The following is a 23875-nucleotide window of genomic DNA, read 5'->3' as shown; positions in this document are numbered from 1 at the left end:
TATTCAAATTTTATCTGTGGCAACGCCTGCTTTTACGCGTGCGCAATGTTGTCCGAGGTTTTCGCGCCATTTTACTTCGTTTCAATAAAGTCATATGTTGTACTTAATTTAGCGAGAACTAAATAATTCTTGCAAAAAGTGATAGCATTTTTTAATCCAAAAGTATAGTAATTATGAATGTGTAGAAATATTGACCGTGCTCGATACTTTAATTTCGGCGACAAAAATGTTCATGTTTGATCTGGTGGTATAATTTTGTTTAAATATTATTTATTAAAAAATACAATAATAATATACGTTGCATATATAAGATTTGTCAAAATTTTCTATTGACTAATTATCTAATGTAAAAATATTTAATACCAAGCGTTTCGACAATATCAAATGAAATGCGACGTTGCCGCACTTACCGTACATCCTTAGCGTTAGAAAAATGGCGCCAAAAATAAGTTTGAGATATTAATTAAAGTTTAAAGGATAATCGTGTTTATTATTTGAATTTATTACAGCATTTACGGCAATTTTCCACCTTCACACTGGATTATAATATTAGTGATTTTAGATATTTTTATATTAAGTTAACAATTGACTTCCGACAATTTTCAGATGTTTAAACTTGTAACAGAAATAAGGGCCAGATATTTCTGGTTCATTTTCATTGATAACATTATTACAAAGTGAATTGTGTCTAACCTCAGCCATTAGTGTCAGATTTTACAATAAGTCAAATTTAATAAACAGTTAAAGTTTACGTAAGTAATTTTATATACAAATATCAAAGAAAGGAAAAGTTATTATTCAAACTTTTTTTTTGTGATCGCTTGTCAGCGTTAAGGGAATGAAAATCGTTAACATTACAGTAAATTAACTACCATCTTAGAACCAGACAATTTTATAGAATCTTTTAGTAAATAGAATTTATCTGTCCAAATGGGAGCTATTCAAAGTAAGTGGGCACCTCAATTACACTCGATTCAAGCCGACATAGTCCTGAAGCTAATGGTGTATTTAATTGGTTCGAACGAGTTCAATGAACCATTGTTTCTTTGTTACATTCTAGTGATAACCCAGCGAAGCCATAGCTCCATTAGCTATAGATTATAAATGGAACTATATGGTTTTTAAATTTAGAATAATAGTTCGTATAGTGTAGTGTATAAACTTCAATTGCTTATATTATTTTTAAGTAGGAAGGCTTCAAATAATATCATTAATACGAGCGCCTTATGTCCAAAAGATTATGATTCTAGCATTTACTTATGTCTGCGAACGAGCGTCTTAGAAATTATTAGATACCTACTATTCATTGTCACATAATGCCTGTTATAACATCGATGCGACCTACCTGCACTTTTGTAACAAATATGGTACATATTGTTAGAAACTAATATTTTTATTTTATATAGTGTATTTTCAAATAATTTCATAACACGATGTACATAACTAACTTACTCTACATTTTCTCGCTAAGTGAATGTAATTCTTTGAGAAATAAAGTATCTTTGAACCTATACAATGGTGTACTTTATACACTTAAAACCCTTATTAACTCGGCAATTTTAACTGAATTTTGGAAATTAAAGCACACATTGCACCAAGTCTTGCTCTTCTCACTTAGTCTACTCTTTGTCCGACTTTGAATTAAATATAAATATGTTTTAGGTAAAATACAATATAACAAAAGAACGCAACGTTTCATCTTCGGTTAATACTTAATAATAATAATTTATTTATCAAATATCAGAACTCCATAGGCTTATTATTGTGTTAGTTAAAACTTAAAATATTGTCCTAAATATTATATATAATGGAGGAATAAAGAAGAAAGAGGAAGTAAGAATGAAAGAAAAAGAAGAGCAGTGTTGGCCTAGTGGCTTCAGCGTGCGACTCTCATCCCTGAGGTCGTAGTTCGATCCTCAGCTGTGAACTAATGGACTTTCTGTCTATGTGCGCATTTAACGCGTGTCAGGCTACCTTCTTGCCAATTAGATTGACAAAAGATCATGAAAAAGATACGGAAATCTGAGGCCCAGACCTAAAAAGGTTCTAGAGCGACTGATAATGTTATTTTTAATGGAAGAACAAATAATTTCGTATATTTCAAATTATCTCGTTTGAAATTTATTAAACCATAAAACGTAATGCGCCCATGTCTCACTCGCGTTAAAAATTTGGTGAATTCGTTTAATCGGTATTATTTAAATATTGTAAAACTATGTAAAAATACACAAGCGACAAAATTCTTCAAATATCATTTCACATCGCGTGATCCATGAAAATATTAACAAACACGAGAGCTGCCGTGTAATTTCGTTATTATTAATTTTCGGACACGGTTATTACAAATACTTTACACGTATTACGTTAAACGGAAACGATCGGCCATTACCGAACCACGCTTTGATGTTTCTATATTTACAATTAACGTTTTTATTGGTTTAAGAAATTCCATTATTCCCGAGCGTTCAACTTACGAATTAAGATGAACAAATGGTTTATGTATTATGACGATAGCAGTGTATGTTTTTAACCGACTTCAAGTAAATTAATAAAATTTAACTAATTTCGAATATTTAGATTGCGTTGCGTAGAGATGTGGGGTCACTCTGCATCTTCTACCGCAGTAGTCTTTGACACCGTTCAGTAGGTCAGAAAAAATAAACAATCTTACTCATAATCTTATTAAAATAAAATTATTAAATATAATTTTATCGTCATGCTTCAACGCGCTACAGTATGTTTATATTCAGTAGACTTTATGATAATTTTTTTCAATCTATGGATTCGGAGCTAGTCAAACTATCCAGATACAAACTCGCAAATCACATTAAAATTAAGCTAGCCGAAATGGATTTCGAATCTACAGAGACTGTACTACGTGGCATGAGTTTGAGGTTCCAAAAACTATCACAGACACAGCGCACGATCATAATAACTCTCAGCTACACTCTCAAATACATGCGCATACACACCTATTCACACACTCAAACATTCACTCATACTTAATATCTTATAAGACATAGTTGTACAACTAAAATTACTATAAAAACTAACTGTTTTAAACATGTATCATGTACCAAGGAATAATTAATGTTACTTAGTTACACACAGGGACGCCCTAGTGTGGGGACTAGCGATATATGAATTTTCTCACAACCATTTTGTCATAAATAAAGTCTTTATTAGTAATATTATTCTATTTTTTTTGGATTAGTTTTTATTATCGGCAATCCTAAAGTATGATTCTCAAAATTCCATAGAGAAGTATCTATAATACTAAGAATTCGACCTAGGGTCTAGCATTATTAAAATTATCTATAACTAGCGGCTCGGCCCGGCTTAGCACGGGTGGACATTTATTTTTTAAACATTTTGGCATAAATGTAAATGCAGGACCTAAATAATAATGTATTTAGCAATAGTGTATCGCTGGCTTCCTATGGGTACGGGATTATTGAAAACAAAATGATATATCATATTTTTTGGGTAATATTATTGTAATTTTAGTTGGGATCCTTATTTTTACGTGCAATTAAAATAACCTATATTAATCAATGATAATGTAGCATTGAAACGGGGAAAGAATTTTTAAAATCGGTCCAGAGAATTGATCCAATTCGTTACAAACATACATACAAATCTTTCCTCTTTATAATATTACTAGCCGTTTCAAGACCGCTTCGCTGGGCGAATTAAAATAGGAAATAAATAAAATTTTATGTTTCATTATTATTATTTTTTTCACATTTTTATTATTCGAGTTTTTAACAGATGTTGACGTTTTGAGGCTCTAGGAAGCCTCCCCGATTGTTTCCGCGGTGAAGTCCGTATGTATAAATTTTCATAAGAGTAAAACATGAATAAAAAAATGAAGGAACGTTGGAATTTAACAAATAAATAGCCATAAACCATCTAGGACAAATTTCGCATCGAATGGCAGTAGTATCATGTCGTGAAGGAGCCTCAAACGAAGACCATTTTTCTTATATATGGATAGATAAAAGATAGTATACAGTATAGATTTGAAATGCCAGTCAATTTAGGTTCTTAAATCGCAATCATTCGTACCAATACCTCCTAAACAACAAAGGAATTGATATACTTTTAAGAATGAAAACCAATCATGAAAACTTCAGGTTCGACGTACTGGTGAACGGAGGTGGAGCCGTGACGCTGCAGTTCCAGAGGTCTCCATTCAAACCATTACGGAAGACAGTCTTCGTGCCATGGAATCAGATCGTCGTACTTCCACCGGTTCAAATGGAGTTGAGCGATGAGAGCGTTAAAGTACCAACACCAAGGTTAGACAAAATTTATTTATTGATGTTGGTAACACTTATGAATGACACTATTTAAAAAAAAAGGGTGCGTGTACTTATGCGCGTAAGAACTTATACTTCTTTGGCGTTATTAATAATACATACGAATAGTTAACCAATTGTATTGAAGCACTTAGGAAGGTTGATGATCACAGTTTTTTCACAAATATTTTCTAATATCAATACTAGATTTAAATATTCAATTGAAATCACTTCTGATTATAATTCAGACGCACATATAAAATTCGCACTTGTAAAATGAAAGCACGTGTTTTAAATGTAGAAACTCAAAGCATGTAGATAAATATTAGAAATATAATTACACAGTGAACAGAGGCGGCGTGCGTGCTAACATGCGCCACTAACTTCATTCTGTTAATTTTGTGTCATGGTGCGCGCGCATCGGTAAATTTCAATCTCATAAATTTTTCATAACGCGCCTAAAGAAGTATAACTACAAAAAGTGCTTGCGCACAAAGTACACATGTCAGAAGCGAAACTTCTTTGGCAAACGAATTTTTAAGTCTTGTTCATATTTATACAAATCTAAAACTTTAGATTTCCGAGACTTAGAGGGAGGGAAAAATGTGTGTGTGTATGTTAGGAATTTAATTTAATGAATTTAATTGTCAAAAATATTAAGTGTCGAAAATTAATACAAATAATAAATTTAATTTTAATTTATTTCTTCGATAGTAAAAACACGTGGCATTTTCATTTACAAGTCGATATTTGAGATTTCAATAAATTATTTTGCATAAAATACAAAAATTTTATAAATTCTCTTAACGAAATTTTAAGTTTAAAAATGGAATCTCTATATTGAATAATTCACCCTCTCTCGATCGCTCTCTTTTTCTTCGACAAAAACGCTGCACATCTTCGTGACGTTCCTTAAATTTTTTAACGTCATGCGCCTAAAGAAGTTTTACTTTAAAAATAAATTTCTTCTAACACATGTTTCTTTGTACTTTAGCGTAAACACAATTTGTAATAATAATTACAGAGCCCCCCCACTTTTGGGCTGGTCCCCAATGCCACAATGGTGGGAATCCAACACGCCTCCGTGTGGAGTCCATGACCACGAGCGCCTAAGACCAGAGGTGGTGGCCATGCCGGCGTTGGCTGCACCAGCTGCTCCATCGCCTACTACTACCACTGTTATATATCCCGAAGCTCAGGTAATATTCTTATAAATACTATTCTTCATATATATGTTAGGGTTTTATTTAGATAGTCTCTTAAGACACTTTGCAGCACACCACCATTTTGTGCATCCAGCTGCCTACTGAAGTATTTCTGAAGCAATTTGTCTTAGGGTCTTCAAGGATACCGGACAGATTCTTAAAAGGCCGGCGACGCAAGCCTTCTGGCTGTGTGGCTGTCCATAGGCGTCACTTAACAACCCAAGGCGCCACTAACAAGGCCCTAGGCGTGATTCGGTTACAGCAGAGCCTAGACAAATGTCAAAATTAATATTTATAAGTTCTATGACATAATGACATTGACAGCTGACAGTAATGCCATTGCTCCGACGTATATATTCCATATATAAAACGAATTACTTTAAGAAGAAATAGTTTATATATGTCGCAGCCAACTAGCTTAATAAACAATAGCCTAGCCTTTTAACTAAACAGCCCCGTTTAACTAGCGGCCTGAAAGATATTCAGCCGTAGCATTTGTAATTAACTGGCTGGCCAATGCTTAGGCCATTCGGACGAAAGAGTGATCATGTGAAAAAAATTATTTAAAAATTAAATTACTTGAGTTAGTCACAGTTAAAATCACACTATTATTGTCACTTTTCCATTATACTTAAACAGCATCAAATTTGTGGTTTGCCGACGCCATATAGACAGTTTGAAGAGTTTCTTTTCGAGTTTGAGAGTGTCAGAAAGTGGAATTAAATTTAAATTAACTGTCATCAGACTAGGCAAGTAATGAAACGTCATCGATCCAAGTAATCTGCATAGCGACGTTTAACTGGCTGGCTTTCAGGCCGCTAGTTAAACGTCGCTGTTTAGTTAAAAGGCCAGGCTGTTAATTGAACGGCTTATTAAGCTAGTTGGCTGCGACATATATATTCTTAGAAGTAGTATATTAATAGTATATTCTTATATTAAAAAAAATACATCTTTTCAGATTGTCAGTGAATCCATAGCCATACCCGGTTCCTCAGTTAAATTAACGTATCGTTCGTCGCAAGCTGCCGGTTACCTTTCCTGCGTGCATATACAACTCACCAGGAAAATAATACCCGCCGCCCTGACCAGGGTTCATGTGAGGGTGGAAATAGAGGGATCACTTCACACACACACATACGAGGCGGACCCAGATCTGACACATGTGTTTGCGTGGAACAAGAGGAATGTGTATAAGCAGAAGGTGAGGTTTTTTATGATTATAATAATTCGACAATGTTTCGGGTTAGGTTCAAAGATACTTTATTTCTCAAAGAATTACATTCACTTAGCGAGAAAACTTAGAGTAAGTTAGTTATGTACATCGTGTTATGAAATTATTTGAAAATACTATACTATAAAAATATTAGTTTCTAACAATATGTTCCATATTTGTTACAAAAGTGCAGGTAGGTCGCATCGATGTTACAACAGGCATTACGTGACAATGAATAGTAATAATTTCTAAGACATAAGTAAATGCTAGAATAGCCTTTTTGATGTTTTGTAAATACATTAATAAATTATTCCATTAATTCATATTAAACTTTTACGATTGTTACAGACACAGATATAGAATATGGTTGTTTTTATTTTTGTTATTTTATAGGTATGTTGTTAATTATATGTTCTTTTAAAAGTTTTTTAAATTTGTAAAAGGGTTTTATCTAACTATAAAGATATATTCCACCTCATAGAGGAAGACGTGAGAAAGTATTTGAAGAAGCGGGAAGACTTTGATTTTGTTTAAGCAGGAATTTGAAATATGTATAAATTTTTTGTTTGTTTAGTGTTAAGCTTCAGTTTTCTTTTATTATTTTTGTCTATTAATGTCCTTAATAACGTTTTCAAATAAAAAATAGTTATTATAAAAACAAATCGGTTGTCTGTAAAGTCGGTTTACTGACGATAGTTGAACGTGATGACGTCATAAGAAAATACTGATGGAATTGTTGCTGTCCACGCGGACGCATCGCTCACTCAAGTAGGAGAGAGACAGATGTCGAACGCTGCAGAACGCGTAGGCCGATTGTGCCTCTTTGTCGCTCGTTCTGCGCTCTCGCTTGCACTTCAAGCCTTAAAATGGAACGCCTCAGAGCGAGGTAACGCCGCATGCGTCATGTTTTTTCGTGCGTGCAGCCGGCTCCATCGAGTTATAAGACGTTGTCACGTCAAATACAATAGCGCTACAACCTGTCCTAGGCCTCAGATTTCTGTATTTGTTTCAAGATCATTTGTCAATCTAGTAGGCAAGTATCAGCCTCCTGTGCCTGACACACGCCGTCGACTTTTTGCCTCAAGGCGAAACGGTCTCCTCACGATGTTTTCCCTCACCGTTCGAGCGAATGTTAAATGCACATAGAGAAGAGTCCTTTGGTGGACAACAAGGAAATTAATTTACGACCTCAGGGTAGGGGTATCATCGATGTTGAAAGCAAAAACATCGATGTTGCTATAGGAATCATAACGTAACATCGATGTTAACTCACAGCTTCCCGCACGACCGATGGAACTTACGAAACAATATGTATTCTACCGCATTCACAAATCAGGTTTATTAAAATTTTGAACGTGTATTAATTCTTTGTCCAGGTCGTTCTCTTCGTTCGCTCTTTCTCTCACACTTCCTCACTAAAGCCACTCAACACTGCTCCGTATATATAGTTTAATTAATCCAAATCCCATCTCCAGGTCTACGGTGAGGCCCAAGCGAAGATATCAATAGGATACGAATACACATCATGTTCGTCAATCGTCTGGGAGACGCAGACGGCGACGTTGGCTGGCTTCGACGTCGACATATCCGACATCGGGGGATGGGGTCTGGACATCCACCACCATTACAACTTCCACGAGGGCATCTTGCAGAAGGGAGACGGCGCTTTATTGCATTTGAAGAATTATCCTAGGACTGTTCAGGTATTTTTAACTGGAATTTAATAATTAGTAGACTCGGCCAGGCGTTGCTGTGGCTAAGTGTTTTGTTATATTACATAGTAGTAAACTATTCAAAAGAAACGACAGGAGAACACCAATCCACCATGCTTTTAAATTGTAGCTTATGTGATGGTACTTTCAACACAGCGCCATCTGTTAGAATTGTGACTATCAAATAATATACAAATATTTTGCAATAAAATAATATTGCGGGTATAAATTGAGATGTAAGCTATCCTATATTTTAAGTTGGATCAAACTACACACGGTGTGCAAATTTGATTGATATCGGTAGTTTAGGGAGTCCTTAGCGGACATATAACGTGACACGTAATTTATATATATTAAGATTAATAATTTCACATATCACCCCGACGTCCGTCCTTCTACAACTGAGCGTTTCTTTAGGCAATATTTGCCCACCACCACTATGTGGAACCAGCTGCCCACTGAAGTATTTCCGAACCAATTCGCCTTAGGGTCCTTTAAGAAAAGAGCGTTCCCATTCTTAAAAGGCCGGCATCGCACTCTCTAAAATAGAGTTACATGGGTTGCGATGACTGCGTCCTGATGATGGCGTTTGCACCCCTATTATATAAAAAAAAAACAATCTTGGCGTTCTTTAGCGGTTCCACATTCGACCCGCTACGTTTTTATATCGTCCTCCCATTTTCTGCCTGCCTCTCTTTCGTTTCCCACTTCGTGGATACCACTCCGTTTCGATTCTGTTCCATGTTTGCTTCTTTTCTTTCATTATATTACCCGTCCATCTCCACTTAAGTGCTCAGTATGTGGTGTATGCGTCTTAAAACTTTATATCATTTTAATATCGCATAATTTTATTTTATCTTTTTACTTCTGTACTTCTTTCCCTACTGTTTTGACAGCTTTTTTCCATTGCCCAGTTGTTTTGTCAATGCCCAGGTCTGACAACAAACAACAAACAAGAATATGAAAACTATAGAATGCCTAAAATCACTAAATTTATCGCCAAGTAAAAAAGCGGCACGGCTGTTCCATCTTTTTCTGGAAACAGTTCAGGCCATTTCGACTTCGTTGTGGATAAAACTAGAACCCTGGATTTTTATATTAAAAACCATTTATGCTTTGACTTGGCCTTAGAAAACACTACTCTTAATAGCTAGATAGATAAATCGTAAATATTTCCAGGTGGTTATGGGAACCGGTCTCCAAAGAAGCTTGGACTGTCCCGATCATTGCAACGGAAAGGCCGCTGACTCCAGACTTCTCACTCCGACAGCTTTGACATCTGGTCCTGATGGTTCTCTTTACGTCGGAGACTTTAACTTGGTTCGACGTATTACACCCGAAGGCGTCGTCACAACTGTTCTTCAACTACAGTAAGTACCAATACAAGGGTAAATAAAAAGTCCTGTACACACGTTTTAAATACAAAAAAATACTTTAAACCATTCTCGAATACACTTGAACTCACACAGAAAGTTTTATCAAAATCGGTCCAGCTGTTTGGGAGTTATATTTAAAAAAACCATAATATATATAAAGGATAAATATTTGTATATTCTAAATAAAATATAAAGGCGTTGACACTTTAAAATCACCTGGAGATTGTAAAACTGTTTTTTTTAATGGTTGATAAAAACTAAATCTCTCAGTAGGCGCGTTGTCTAACTTACTAATATCTCTCTCTTTCTATCACTGTAATAAATAATAGTTAAAAAAAAACTAAAAAACACGCTTTTAAAGCACATCAAACTAAAAAGTGAAAAATAATTCCTAATTTAGGCTGAAAATGGTAATGAACAAAAAATACTGGTATTATTGTGAAAAAGCGTGGGTTGCTCTCTCTATAGACGAAAAATATGGCACAGAGCGCCCTCAACTATTATTTATTTTTTAGTTAATTTTTTTTTTTATTTTTTCCATTTTTTTTTCGGATTATTGCATTGTCATCGATCTTTGACAGGTGCGCAAAGTTTGAATTAAATCTGTCAGTTAAAAGTGGGTCAAAATCGAGTCCGAAGGAGTCGGTTAAATACATACATACAGGTGAAGCTAATATAAAGCGTGTAAAAACATAGTTACATTTAGTGAAAGCGACATAACTCTATCGTAGTTTTTAACCGACTTTCAAAAATTGCATGTTGAAATTGATGGACTAAAACACTACTTGGATTTTATAATGTATTTAAACTTCTAACGATGAGCGCTTATTTTATATGTATGTATGTTTGTTCACAAATTAAAAGCCATATCGCTCTCGCTTCCGAGAATCTTTTGTTTCTTTCATTTAAATTACTTAAGGAAGAGTGCTAGTCCCATCAAAATCAATTCAGTAGTTTTTTAGATATCCACTAATTTCTGGAGGGGACAAAATTTTAGGTAAATAATAAATTATACAGCCTTTAAAATTATCCTTAATAATTTTTCAGGACTACTCAAATGGCATACCAATACTACATCTGCATATCACCAGCCGACGGCTACTTGTACATATCAGACTCCGAGAGGCACCAGGTCAGACGAGTGATAGTGCTGGACAAAGTGAGAGACCCCACCACCAATTCTGAACCAGTGGTTGGGAGTGGTGATCGGTGCGTTCCAGGTGATGACTCTAACTGCGGTGATGAAGGACCTGCTATTAAAGCCAAGTTGGCCCACCCTAAAGGTTCGTTGATAATCAAGCGGTTAAATGTAATTTATTATATTTATAAAAATAAATAAATAAATCAGTCTTCTTAGGTTACTATATTTTTAGGCCTGGGTATCAGATTTCCGTATCTGTTTCATGATCATTTGTCAATCTAATAGGCAAGTAGTGGTCAGCCTCCTGTGCCTGACACACGCCGTCTGGTCTAAGGCAAGCCGGTTTCCTCACAATGTTTTCCTTCACCGTTCGAGCGAATGTCAAATGCGCCTATAGAAAGTTCATTGGTGCACAGCATCTTAATGGCTAACAATTTCTCATATAACAAAGAAATTAACTCCATTCTCTTTTAAATGCAGTAGTTTTCATTACGTATTCCTATCTTCAGGTCTGGCTATAGCAGCAGATAGGACCATGTACATCGCAGATGGAACAAACATCCGAGCAGTTGACCCAAGCGGAATCATCCATACCCTCGTAGGTCACCATGGACATCACAACCATTGGTCACCCGTGCCCTGTCACGGCGCCATTGCTCCCTACGAAGCCCAACTTCAATGGCCCACCGGCGTGTCTCTATCCCCACTAGACGGCTCCCTATACTTCATAGACGATAGAGTCATCCTCAAACTCACAGTCGACATGAAGATAAAGGTGGTCGCAGGACAGCCCTCGCACTGTCGACTCGGAAGTGACGGGAAACCCATAGCGAAGTCGAACAAAACCACCGATTTCCGCGAAGACTCCAATCTGGGGACTATTCTGGCGATCGCGTTCGCCCCGAGCGGTATTTTGTACGTCGCAGAATCGGACTCCAAGAAGACGAACACGATTAAAACAATAGACCCGTCGGGGAAAATACTGCATTTTGCTGGGAAATTGCAGGAGAATTTGAAGGAATTAAGCTGTGAATGCAACTCGTCTACCGTTATTCCGGTGAATCCCAGGGATGAGGCGGGATGCCCTTGCAGGCTGAGTGTGGTGGTTGGAGATGAACCGCCCACGAATACGGAGACGCTGTTATCGTCTAATGCCAAGTTCCAGACGATCTCAGCTCTTGCTGTCACACCGGATGGTGTACTCAATGTAGTTGACCAAGGTTAGTTTTATTCTTTACTTATGTAGAAATACAATTAGGTAAACTCATCAAAGGAAGGAAGGAGGAAGGTTTCTCTGGAACGTTATCAGGCTATTTGCCTGTTTTCAAAAATGATAAAGACCTCGATGGTTTCCATGGTAACGACGCGTAACGAGGAGGAATTTTTAGATGTTCAGCATACACTAAATTAAAAAAAAAGATATATTACAGTTAAATTCTTTTTTATATAATTAGCAGAAAACTTCATGTATTTATTAATCTTTTGTACGTTTTCACATACTACCCGCATTTTGTTAAAAAATTAAATACCCTCATACATAAAAACTTTTTTTTCAGGCTCCCTTCACATACTGGCTCTGAAGCATTACCTACCCTCACACGACGAAAACGGCGAATTCAGAATCCCCTACCCACCAACATCGGAAGTTTACGTCTTCAACAGATACGGCCAACATATTACAACCAAAGACCTAACATCAGGAAAAACAAGATACTCGTTCCTGTATTCCAAAAACACCAGTTTTGGAAAATTATCAACGGTCACAGATGCGTCTGGAAACAAAATACAGCTTTTGAGAGATTACAGTAACATTGTCAGTTCTATAGAAAATACTCAAGATCATAAATTGGAACTGAAAATCTCTGGAATCGGATATTTGACAAGAATCACGGAGAAGGGGTCTTCGGAATTGGAGTTTGATTATGACGCTAATTGTGGATTGCTTAATAGTCGATCGGGGGTGAGTACGATTTATCTATTAAATATCACGTGATTTATATTCTAAGATAGTCCCTTTTTAATATAGCGTAAATGTTATTGGAAAGAAAGAGACAAAGCGATTTTATTTTAAACTGATTTCATTAATAGCGGGTACTAATCAAAATCATCATAGTTTTATCTAAGTATGTGATGGTTTCAATGGTTGAAAACACTATATAAATTCTTCGATACAAAAAAAAACACAGTCACCTTTAACTTTTCTCTAATTTCTTTTAATTTAATCATGGCGAGTATTATGGAGACAAAAAATAATTAAATTTCAGCACATTAGTTTGGGCGTGGGTTGTTTCTAGCGTTTTTATTAAATATTGTACATTTCACGAGTTATTTAAATAAAAAGCATTTGGCCTTTACTTCATTTTTGTTCCGCGAAACACATGTATCGTTCGTCTTATCTCACGCGAACTTCAGGCATACGTTTGTTTCACTTGTCACTAGAGCGGGGAGACGAGCCGATGAAATCATGAATTGCTGGCCTAATGTGCGCTCTTAACAATATAATATAACAATATCGTCGAGATACCTGCCAATGTTGCGAAAATAATCTTTGATTATTTTAATATTCATTATATTATACAATATTCTAAATCAAGAATCGAACCTAGGACTTTTAATTTCAACTCCTTAAATAAACTGTCTGTCTATGAGCTGATGGAGAAGGTTCAGAAAGAGTAGACCAATTAGACTTGGGTCCTTCAAGAAAAGAGCGTACCACTCGCGAGCCCTCTGGCATTGAGAATGTCTATGGGCGGCGGTATCACTTAACATCAGATGAGCCTCTTGCCTGTTTGCCCCCCATTCTATAAAAAAAAAGAGTAGCAGAAGTTTCAAAGTTTAGCTCCAGCATGTAAGATTTTGATAATAATTACCAATTATTCACATACAACGTTTTATGCAGGCAAGTGACACCGTGATTTACGTCTACGACGAGCTGGGTCGAGTGACAAAAATAATAATGCCATCAGGCGAACAAGTCCACATTGCGTCTGGATTGGCTAAAAACTATGGCCTCGCCGTGACTGTGTCCAATCCCGCCAGCACAATACCAGTTGGAGTAGCCAAGAAGTGCGAATATGTCTTACACGGGCAATCGTTCAAGCAAATCACAATCAATAACGGAAAACAAATAACCGAAGGCAAAATATACACGAACAACACTTTGGTACTTGACACACCCTGGTCCGGGAAATTTGAGAGTATTGCCGCTGCTAAGCATCCCCTGCTGGAAGCAGCTTTGCCTATCGAGGCGGAAATGCTGCGAATGTGGTCACACCAAACGACAACATTCGGGGATGCCCTCATAAACAATATGTACTCCTTGTACACGTTGGTTGGTGATGTCAGGAATCCACAGCAGACACTCAACCGTGAGATATGGGTGAACGACTCGCGAGTTCTAATCATAGAATTCGACCAATTCAAGAGCAGAGAAACATTCTTCAACGCTGATAGAAATCCACTTTTCACAATCTCCTATGACGTCGCCGGATTACCTCTATCGTTCACACCGCACGGCGCTGGAGTTCCTTTGAACATCTCCTACGATCGTTTCTATAGGATAAACGGTTGGAAGTGGGGTGTGACCGAGGAATCGTACAGCTACGACCCACACGGCATGCTCTCCGAAATAACGAGTCCCCAGGACGGAACAAAGTTCATTTATTACAACGAGGGGAACCTCGTCTCCAAAATATCGTTAGCGAGTCAACGGAAGTTCACGTACAAATACGACAAAGATGGCGGTCTGACGCACGTCATTTTGCCGTCGGGTACGAACCACTCGTTCAGCGTGCAACCGTCGATCGGGTTCATACGCGTTACCTACACACCACCCGGCTCTTCCAAGAAGTATCTCCAACATTACTCGCATTCCGGTGAACTGCTCCAAACCGTTTTCCCCGGGGATGGCGCGAGGATCATCTACCGATACTTCACCACAAATAAGATATCCGAAGTGGTTCACGGGGACGGTCAGACGCAAATACATTACGCAGAAAACAATGGGTTGCCGTCTGAAATACTCCACGTGGACCGCGAAGTTGACTACCGCTGGGAGTCGACGTACGTCGGGGGATTGCTCGTAGAAGAGAGACTGGATTACGGCGCCAAAACCGGCCTCAGTAACGCCAAGATCATCTATGAATACGACAGCAATTACCGAACAGTAGCGGTTCAGGGACGGATCGGCGGGCAAACTCTAATCCCCTACCACATCGTCTACAACACCAAGACGGGAGCGCCAGAACTGCTGGGTCAGTTCACGGTGTCCAAGCAAAAGTGGAACGAGACGTCCGTGTACGACGGTATCGCGATGTTTTCCCGAACTCTTACTGATCAATTCTTAGAGCGGGAGATAACAGTGAATATCCATAGGATGGAAGTGTTCAGGATGGAGTTCTTCTACGATAAACATGGAAGGATCTCCCAGACGAGAACGCATACGCGGAACGTGGGCGTGAATACGTACACAAATGTTAAGAACTACACATGGGACTGTGACGGACAGTTGACTGGCGTAGAGGCACAAGAGCCCTGGGGCTTCAGATACGATGATAACGGAAATATGCTGTCAATGACGTATAGGGAAAACACCATTCCCATGGGATACAATGATATGGATAGGATTATTAAATTTGGGGAGGGGCAGTATAGATACGACAGTCGGGGGCTGGTTTGGCAGAATGCAAGAGAAGAGAAATTCCAGTATAATGCCAAAGGTCTACTAATAAGAGCGACGAAACGTGGAAGATTTGATGTTAGATATTACTACGATCATCTAGATCGGTGAGTACTTTGGAATTTGTTATTATTACCCTAATTTAAATTTCTTTATTTATTTATTACAATTATTATGTATGTACTTACTGTCTACTATAAATATACATTTAGAAATAGGCTTTATTTTAGTAACCTAATAAAATATATTTAAAAAAATATATGGTCGCACACAATACGACTATATGTTTAGCGTTTATGGCAGATTAGACACAGCATTAGAAAAACGCCAAACGAAAATTTAAAAACAAATAAATTTTGTCTTTTTTTCAAGGGGAGATCCCTTCAGCCATAAATATTTATAATTAGTTTAAAATACCTTAAAAGCTGATAATTAAATATTTTGTCTTTTTTTACAGTTTGTCAACAAGAAAGGATAACTTTGGAAACGTAACACAATTCTTTTACACGAACAAAGCTAAACCTCACGAAGTTAGTCACATTTACTCGCCCAGAGAGAATAGATTCATAACATTGGTGTATGATGACCGCGGACATATTATTTATATGCAGGTAAGTCCTTATATATTTTTACGAATAAAGCGCTGAACCCAAATAAGACAATTTTAATAAAGTTAGTATAGATACTAAATTTTAGTTTGTAATGAAAAATTCTATTATAATACAAAAATGCAAAGTCTACCCTCAAATGAGGGTAGTTGCGTTTGACTTCCAATTAAATAAATAAAAAAATTAATTTAACTTGTTTAATTTTCTATTTATTAATTTTTAACTATTATTATTATAATGTAGGTTAAGAATATTGTAAATTAATAAATCATATCCAATGCCGTAGCATCTTCCGTGGGCAACTTCATTCTGTTAATTTTGTGTCACGGTACGTGCGCATCGTAAAATTTCACTCTCATCAATTTTTGATAACGCGCCAAAGTAGTATAACTTCAAAATTAAATATTTTGGGTATACAATACTACTACAATACAATACTTTAAGTCCAAAAATTAAAAATGACATTATTATTTTAGGTGGCTCGTCACAAATATTACATCGCCACCGACCAATGCGGAACTCCCGTGATGGTCTTCAATCAATATGGCGAAGGCATCAGGGAGATGATGAGGTCCCCATACGGTCACATAGTCTACGACTCCAACCCCTACCTCTATCTACCAGTGGACTATTGCGGTGGTCTATTAGACCAGGTGACGTCATTGGTCCACATGTCGAACGGCAAAGTGTACGACCCTCTCATTGGTCAATGGATGTCGCCATTGTGGGAGAGTCTGATGGAGAGAATCCATGACCCGACGCATTTGCATTTATATAGATTTAACGGGAACGACCCTATTAATGTCAGGCCGCAGAACAAGAAGCCAACTGGTAAGTGGATTTGTCATTCTTCTTCTTTCTCTTCTTTTCAGTTGTAAAAGTCCTTTGTCCAAAATTGAAATCTATTTAAAAAAGAAGTGTTGGCCTAGTAGCTTCAGCGTGAGACTCACATCCCTGAAGTTGTAGGTTTGATCCCCGGCTATGCAATGCCCTGACTATGTGCGCATTGAACATTGGCCTGAATGGTGAAGGAAAACATCGTGAGGAAACCGGCTGGCTTTAGACCCACGACGGCGTGTGTCAGGGACAGGAGGCTGATCATCTACTTGCCTATTAGATTGACAAATGATCATGCAACAGATACAGAAATCGGAGGCCCAGAACTAAACAAGTTCTAGCGCCATTGTCTTTAATTTTATTTAAAAGGCCAATTTCTAAGGAATTCGCAATATTTACGACAGGCTGAACCAATTTTCATAGAACTAGACTAGGGTAGAAAATGATACTTCATAATCATCATGCAGGATGCCATATTAGCAGGATACTTGGATAAACCTTAATAATAATCTTTTTCAGACCACTTATCATGGCTTGAACTGCTGGGTTACGACACCAAAAGCCTCGCCCCACAGCTGTACCCAGACGAGCTGCCCGGAGGCTCAGTCTTGCCAAGGATCCCTCGCGGCCGACCTTTATGGGGAATGGCACCCGACTCCAGCGGCCCCAGTCTCCCATACGCGACATCCCTACTTCCGAGCGTCATCATAGAATCAGGCTTCCTGTCACACATGTCCAACAAGAGAATAGCCGACTTCAGAAGCCTCTCCATCCCGGCGATGTCCGCTCTCAAGGCGGACGCTCTCGACCTCACTCCGAAAAGAATCGGCTCGGACTCCGAACCACCCTTCGGACGTGGAATACTCGTCTCCAGAAACTCCCGGGGAAGGGCCGTCGTCACCACCGTGCCTTCCGCCAACGCCATCTACCGTGACGTCTACACATCAGTATTCAATCGATCCCATTTACTGCCATTCTCCTTCGTCGTCCACGGAGACCAGCAGGACGTCTTCTACTTCGTGAAAGAGGAGACCTGGCGCGCCGCGGACGACAAACAGCAGCTGAAGAGGATGCAGGGCAAACTGAACGTGACGTTCCACGAGGTGACCGAAGGCGGCCGGTCCTACGCCGACGTGAAGATACACGGCCAGACGAGTATCGTGAACCTTCGATACGGAACCAGCACGGAGAGAGAGAAGCAGAGACTCCTCCACCACGCCAAAGCGTCCGCTATCAGAAAAGCGTGGCACCGAGAGCGCGAGATCCTTCGGGCCGGAATGGGCGGCTCGTTGGACTGGTCGGCTGCCGAGTTGGAAGAGATTCAGAAGGCGGGTTCCGCGGGTGGCTACGAAGGGGAGTACGTTCACGACGTGGCGCGGTACCCGGAGCTGGCCGAAGACCCGTACAACGTTCGCTTTGTCAAACGACGCTCGGACCGCAGCGAGCGTCGTCGCCGAAAGCGCTCGGAGTGCCCCTCCCCTTGGTGGCTCGCCTGGGAAGAACTCTGCTAGTGACGAGCCGTCGAATGCCAAATCGTGTGAATGTCTAGTGTGAGAGAGACGCGTGCGTGATAATATATTTTGTAAATAGTATCTATTAATTGTTAATTGTTGATGTATGTACGGTAGACGCGAATCCCTATCGCTGTGTAAATATGGAATTTTATTTGCAGGGAAGGATGGACCTTTTGAGAGGACTGATATTGAAATAAATGTATTGTATGTATAGATAAGATTTATGTGAATATGAAATTATTTATACTTATTTATCGGTAAAAAAGCTTCGATCGTGTCCAATGTTCTTATAAATTTAGATGAAGACTATTTGAAAGAATAATAAAAAGGCATACTTTTTTAACCAAACTGATGTTTTATTTATTACTTTTTTGTTATGTTATTTACCTTAAACAAACGTCCTAAATCTCACTAACAACAGTAAAATAGTTTAATGTTTTTACGCACTAAATGACAAAAAATATTTTTAAATTGAATAAAATTTGTTTCTAATAACTTAAAGTGTATCTACTCAGACACGGTACAAGTTGACAGTTCAACAAATTGTTATATTAGGGCAATCGTAAAATCGGAATTTGTTAAATTTCATTTAATCTCAATAATAATACTGGTGATCATTTCTATTAAAATCTCAATAAAAACTTAAATACATTTAGTTGTGTGATAAAATCAATTTGATGAAGTAGGTAGATTTAAAAGTACGGATATTTATTTATTAACTACACTATTCCACATAAATATATTATATATAAGAGCCAGGTAGATAGTACGACAAAAAGGTTAGTCGACATCACAGGAGACCGAAGAGCTGGCAGCTGCCGCGGACAAAGAATTAGTCCTAGCTATTCAAAGGGGGAACGCTGCCAGTATCTTCGGAACCTTGCCTAAAGGGACTCCTAATAATATATTATATTTTTTAAGGTTTTTAGGTTTTAATTCAAACAATGTTATTTTAACGTTGCTTAGTTAATGTAGCTTCTTTATAACAAGTGATAATGCATGTGTGGTCAACAGACAGAGGAATCTTGCTTTTAGCTAGAAGACGCCTAAATAGAACTAAACCTTTTGATTATTGCCAGTTCTTCTCTTCCGTTCTACGCCCTTGATTTTAGAACTGGCAGTTAATGTAAAATAAAATTAGAAGCATTTAATGTATACGTCTTTTTTGACGTTCATAAGTGTACATTGTGTTATCTATGAATAAATGATTTTTGACTTTTGAATTTGAATTAGTGAATCTAGTATAGCGTAGTAAATATAAGTGCCAAAACGTTACAGAACAATAAATCTTATGGGGAGAAATTAAGATTCCCGCTAGGACTCCGTCGCATATTATAAAAAAAAACGACGGGTTGCACTCCGGGAGTGCCGGCAGAAGTGAATGTCTATGTTTGTGCGCTATCGTACACAAACATGACAATTTATATTACATTAAATACGCCGCGCCAGCTGTCTACTCTCCATCCGTCGTGTCTGTCGTTAATAATAAAGCTTTAGACGTTTCGCAAAATTAAAACTTCAGCCAAAGTGTATCAAGATACAGTCTTGGATCATGTTATTAAAATATACTGTGGACTTTCCAGCACGATTCTACACCTGGTCACAAGGCACGAACTACCCAAGACTGGCTTGAAACCAACGTTCCGGTCTTTATAAGAGTTGAAGACTGGCTCTCATCTAGCCCAGACCTTGACCCTTTACACTTCAAATTTTGGTCAGTCTTAGAGGACATGGCCTACTCTAAACGACACGGGAACAATGAGTCTCTTAAAAAATCTTTGTGGCAACCAGTGGCGAAATTTCCCTTGAAAACAGTGCGTCCATGGATTCGTGGCCAAACAGATTATAGTGTATTAGCTTTAAAATAGTTTTCACTTCAAAAAGTTTTACAATTAATGATATGTAAATAAAATTGATAATCTTCAATTAATTTTATAATTGAATTAAATTAATATCTTATTTAATTTTTCGCACATCTGTTTTTTTTTTTTCAGAAAACTGTATAATGCTTCCTATATTATTTTCCCACGTTACATCTTATGAATTTATGTTTCGGTCGCTTTTTCGTTTCATCGACTTTCAAATCACAACGATGCTATAGAAGTTTTCACATGCAAGTTCAAAAAGGCATTTTCGATTCTCGAAAGACATCTTTGCAAGTGTGAATATATCCTGTAATATAAATAAAACAAAACCTGTGAAAAACTTATTTATTTATGCTCGAAACATTACTTTCAGAACAACTTAAACTACTTTACAATATCAATTTATACACAATTTCATTAACACATTCATAAAAATCTTATACACATTCGTTAAGCGTTCAGACGCACATATTTACAACATAACATTGGATTTTACAAAAAATCTCCATTTAAAAATAAAAAATTATTCCGAGTTAATTTACATAATTCCTCTACATTGAGCTACTGGTCTAAGATCCTGATATACAACGACCTTTACCGAGATGCTTATTTAATGAAACGTATTTTATATTTAATTTAATATGTCAATAAAAATAATCCATTTGGGTTGCCTAGCAAATTTCAGTCCAGAGTATGTTTAATTAATATTTTTAAAAAAATAATTTTTTAAACATTTCACCAGTATGATTATTAGATAAATTCAAAATTTATAGAAATAGATAATTCAAAGAAAGTATGAAGCCCATAGAATATGCAAACTTTAGGTTGTTTTAATCAATTAATTATTTATGTGTATATTTTTTATGTGACACTAAAGTATATATACATCTTTAGTAAAAAAGAAGGTTATGGTGATACATATATAATACTACCCTGATTAAAAATATTGATTGAAAAAAATTCAAAAAATGCACTACATGCAAATTATAAAAAAATTTTTTTTTTTAATATTAATTAAACATACTCTGGACTGAAATTTGCTAGGCAACCCATATGGATTATATTTATTGACATATTAAATTAAATATAAAATAAGTTTCATTAAATAAGCATCTCGGTGAAGGTCGTTGTATATCGGGATCTTATACTATACGTGATAATGAGATCAATCCGCACGATTAAACTACTTGTAAAAATATAATTATTGTATTTAAAAATATAACGCATTATGGAAAAATATTCTCGCCGTAAAAAGGAAACATTAAAAATTGTGCGTCAAACATTTGATCTCAAAATACTAAAATTCGTTAAAAATTATGAATCATTTTAAAAATCGAACGAGTTGTATATCCAACCAAATTGGCGGGAATTTTCTATAGAAAGCGCATTTGACGGTTCTATACAAAAACCACACGTTATTACGATTAGTCAGATATAGAAACCGGCCGAAATTAGAGGTATTAAGTTGGGAGTTAGGAGGCAGTGAAGTTTAAATATATTTGGATGGTCGTACGTATTATTTGAATATCGGTTCTGTCTTATATACGAGTCATTCAATGATGACAGCTGTCACATGCAATGAAATCATTATTTGTTTTTTTTTTAATTTCGTATTTAAGTACTACTTAAAACTTAAAGATCTTGATAAAAATGCACTTTGTGCAAGAGAGTCACCGTCAATTATGGCGGCTTATAAATTTTATAAGCATCTCCTAAAAAGAACCAAAAATGATTTAAAGGGCGTGACCTATTGAACCTGGAAATGGTCACGTAATTACGTATTGTCCATCAATTATTAGATTTATCGTTAACTTCAATACAGAACTAAGTAATTCATTGTTTTGACACGAACTATTTTGGACTATAACTATGTTCGTTAAAATGAAATTTAACGACTAACATGGCAGTGTGTGCGACAGAGACAACGCTAGGCCGAAATGAACCGATTGTCTCTTTCCAAAGATCGATGTGGAGTATCGCCGGGAACTGCTATATTCTGAATGCAGTAAATATATCATCTAGAACCAGTACCCTGATTTTTATAATGTACTACTAATATTTGTTTGCAAAGTCTTCACATACAAATTAACGTTTTTATTTTGTCAAACACCTGTCATTCGATATTTGAATTCACTTGTCTCGTGATTGGTCAATCTTTAGCCAATCACGACATATTCGAAATTCAAATTAAATTTTTGTTAATAAACATCGCCTTTATTTCATTGAAATTCTACTTGTATACATCATTGTACTTTATTGTTCTATTTACAATTGGCTTATAATACTGATTCAGCCGTGTATAACTGTATATATAATATATATATATACAAAAACAACATATCATTGACTTTACATACGTTATAAACGTACTATAAGCCTTAATTAGTTGAATAACTAATAAAATGAAACATTCAACGGCTATTTGAGGCTTCATAAAACGTGGACGAAGTTATTTGTTACCATGGTTACCACTGTATTTATACCATGGTAACAGATATTGTACTACTATTAACGCGTTTTATAAAAGCCGTTTCTCTAACGCCTTACAATTCGTATTTGCGACGGATCGTAGATCTGTTTTTAATTTACAACAAATTTACATGCCTGGAGGTTAGTTTTATTTAGGATTAAAATGCATTTTCCGAGTTTAGCTAACCATTTCACGCCGGGAAAGTTAAAAGTTTTAAAATAATATCGAATTTTTAAATAAAATATAGTTTTTTTTAAAGTTATACTTCTTTAGGCGCGTTATGAAAAATTGATAAGAGTGAAATTTTATGTAACGCGCGCACCGTGACACAAAATTAACAGAATGAAGTTGCCCACGGAAGTTGCTACGGCATTAGACATAATTTAAAAACAACATTCGAATAATTATAGAATTTATGTTACACTTAATGTAAGAGAATAATAATAAATATTTATTTATTTAATTTTTCAAACGTAAACTGAACTTTATTGACTATAATGACTCCTTTTCCAGTCTTTGATTATTTAATTGTAATTAATTATTTGCATGTAATCAAAAACTATTTTTAATAATGCCAAAGAAGTATAACTTCTTAAGCGCGTACATAACTACACGCACCCTTTTTTTTAAAATATATTTTGAAGTTGTCGACGTATTATGTCTACCAATGCGAAGATTGAAATTGAATTGGGTTTTAGGTACCCAAGATAGAAGGGAAGAATTTAATTCGAAAACATTTATACATTGTAAAATATACCTCTACTTTAAAGCTACAAGGAGGAAGTTAACTAATCATTAATTAATCAAAAAATCCATAATTAAAATATTGATACGGCGGTCACGTGACACAAAACGTCATGATCAGTGGAATGGACGATGACGTAGCTTTTAAATAATGATTGACGTAACATGCTTGTAAATAATAACTTAGTCTGACTAATCCCTTCACTATTTT

At 36.5% G+C, this 23875-nt stretch overlaps 1 protein-coding gene across 5 annotated transcripts in view; it reads left to right on the top strand.

Moving 5' to 3' along the window:
- The window catches only part of LOC125061189 (teneurin-a), a 206169-nt gene extending 187236 nt beyond the window's left edge, over nucleotides 1-18933 (top strand). For all 5 annotated transcript variants that reach the window (XM_047666432.1, XM_047666428.1, XM_047666429.1 and 2 more), the window contains 12 exons: nucleotides 4137-4301; nucleotides 5326-5500; nucleotides 6465-6707; nucleotides 8195-8422; nucleotides 9611-9801; nucleotides 10855-11090; nucleotides 11458-12168; nucleotides 12505-12908; nucleotides 13848-15733; nucleotides 16084-16237; nucleotides 16711-17065; nucleotides 17591-18933. In XM_047666432.1, the coding sequence (XP_047522388.1) occupies nucleotides 4137-4301; nucleotides 5326-5500; nucleotides 6465-6707; nucleotides 8195-8422; nucleotides 9611-9801; nucleotides 10855-11090; nucleotides 11458-12168; nucleotides 12505-12908; nucleotides 13848-15733; nucleotides 16084-16237; nucleotides 16711-17065; nucleotides 17591-18582 (5740 nt within the window). In that variant the 3' untranslated portion in view covers nucleotides 18583-18933. The remainder of the gene's footprint in view (nucleotides 1-4136; nucleotides 4302-5325; nucleotides 5501-6464; nucleotides 6708-8194; nucleotides 8423-9610; nucleotides 9802-10854; nucleotides 11091-11457; nucleotides 12169-12504; nucleotides 12909-13847; nucleotides 15734-16083; nucleotides 16238-16710; nucleotides 17066-17590) is intronic.
- Nucleotides 18934-23875: the final 4942 nt, after the last annotated feature.

The sequence above is a fragment of the Pieris napi genome, chromosome 23, assembly GCF_905475465.1.
Source record: "Pieris napi chromosome 23, ilPieNapi1.2, whole genome shotgun sequence".
In the NCBI taxonomy this organism is placed as follows: domain Eukaryota; kingdom Metazoa; phylum Arthropoda; class Insecta; order Lepidoptera; family Pieridae; genus Pieris; species Pieris napi.
This window is presented reverse-complemented; position numbering and strand designations above follow the sequence as displayed.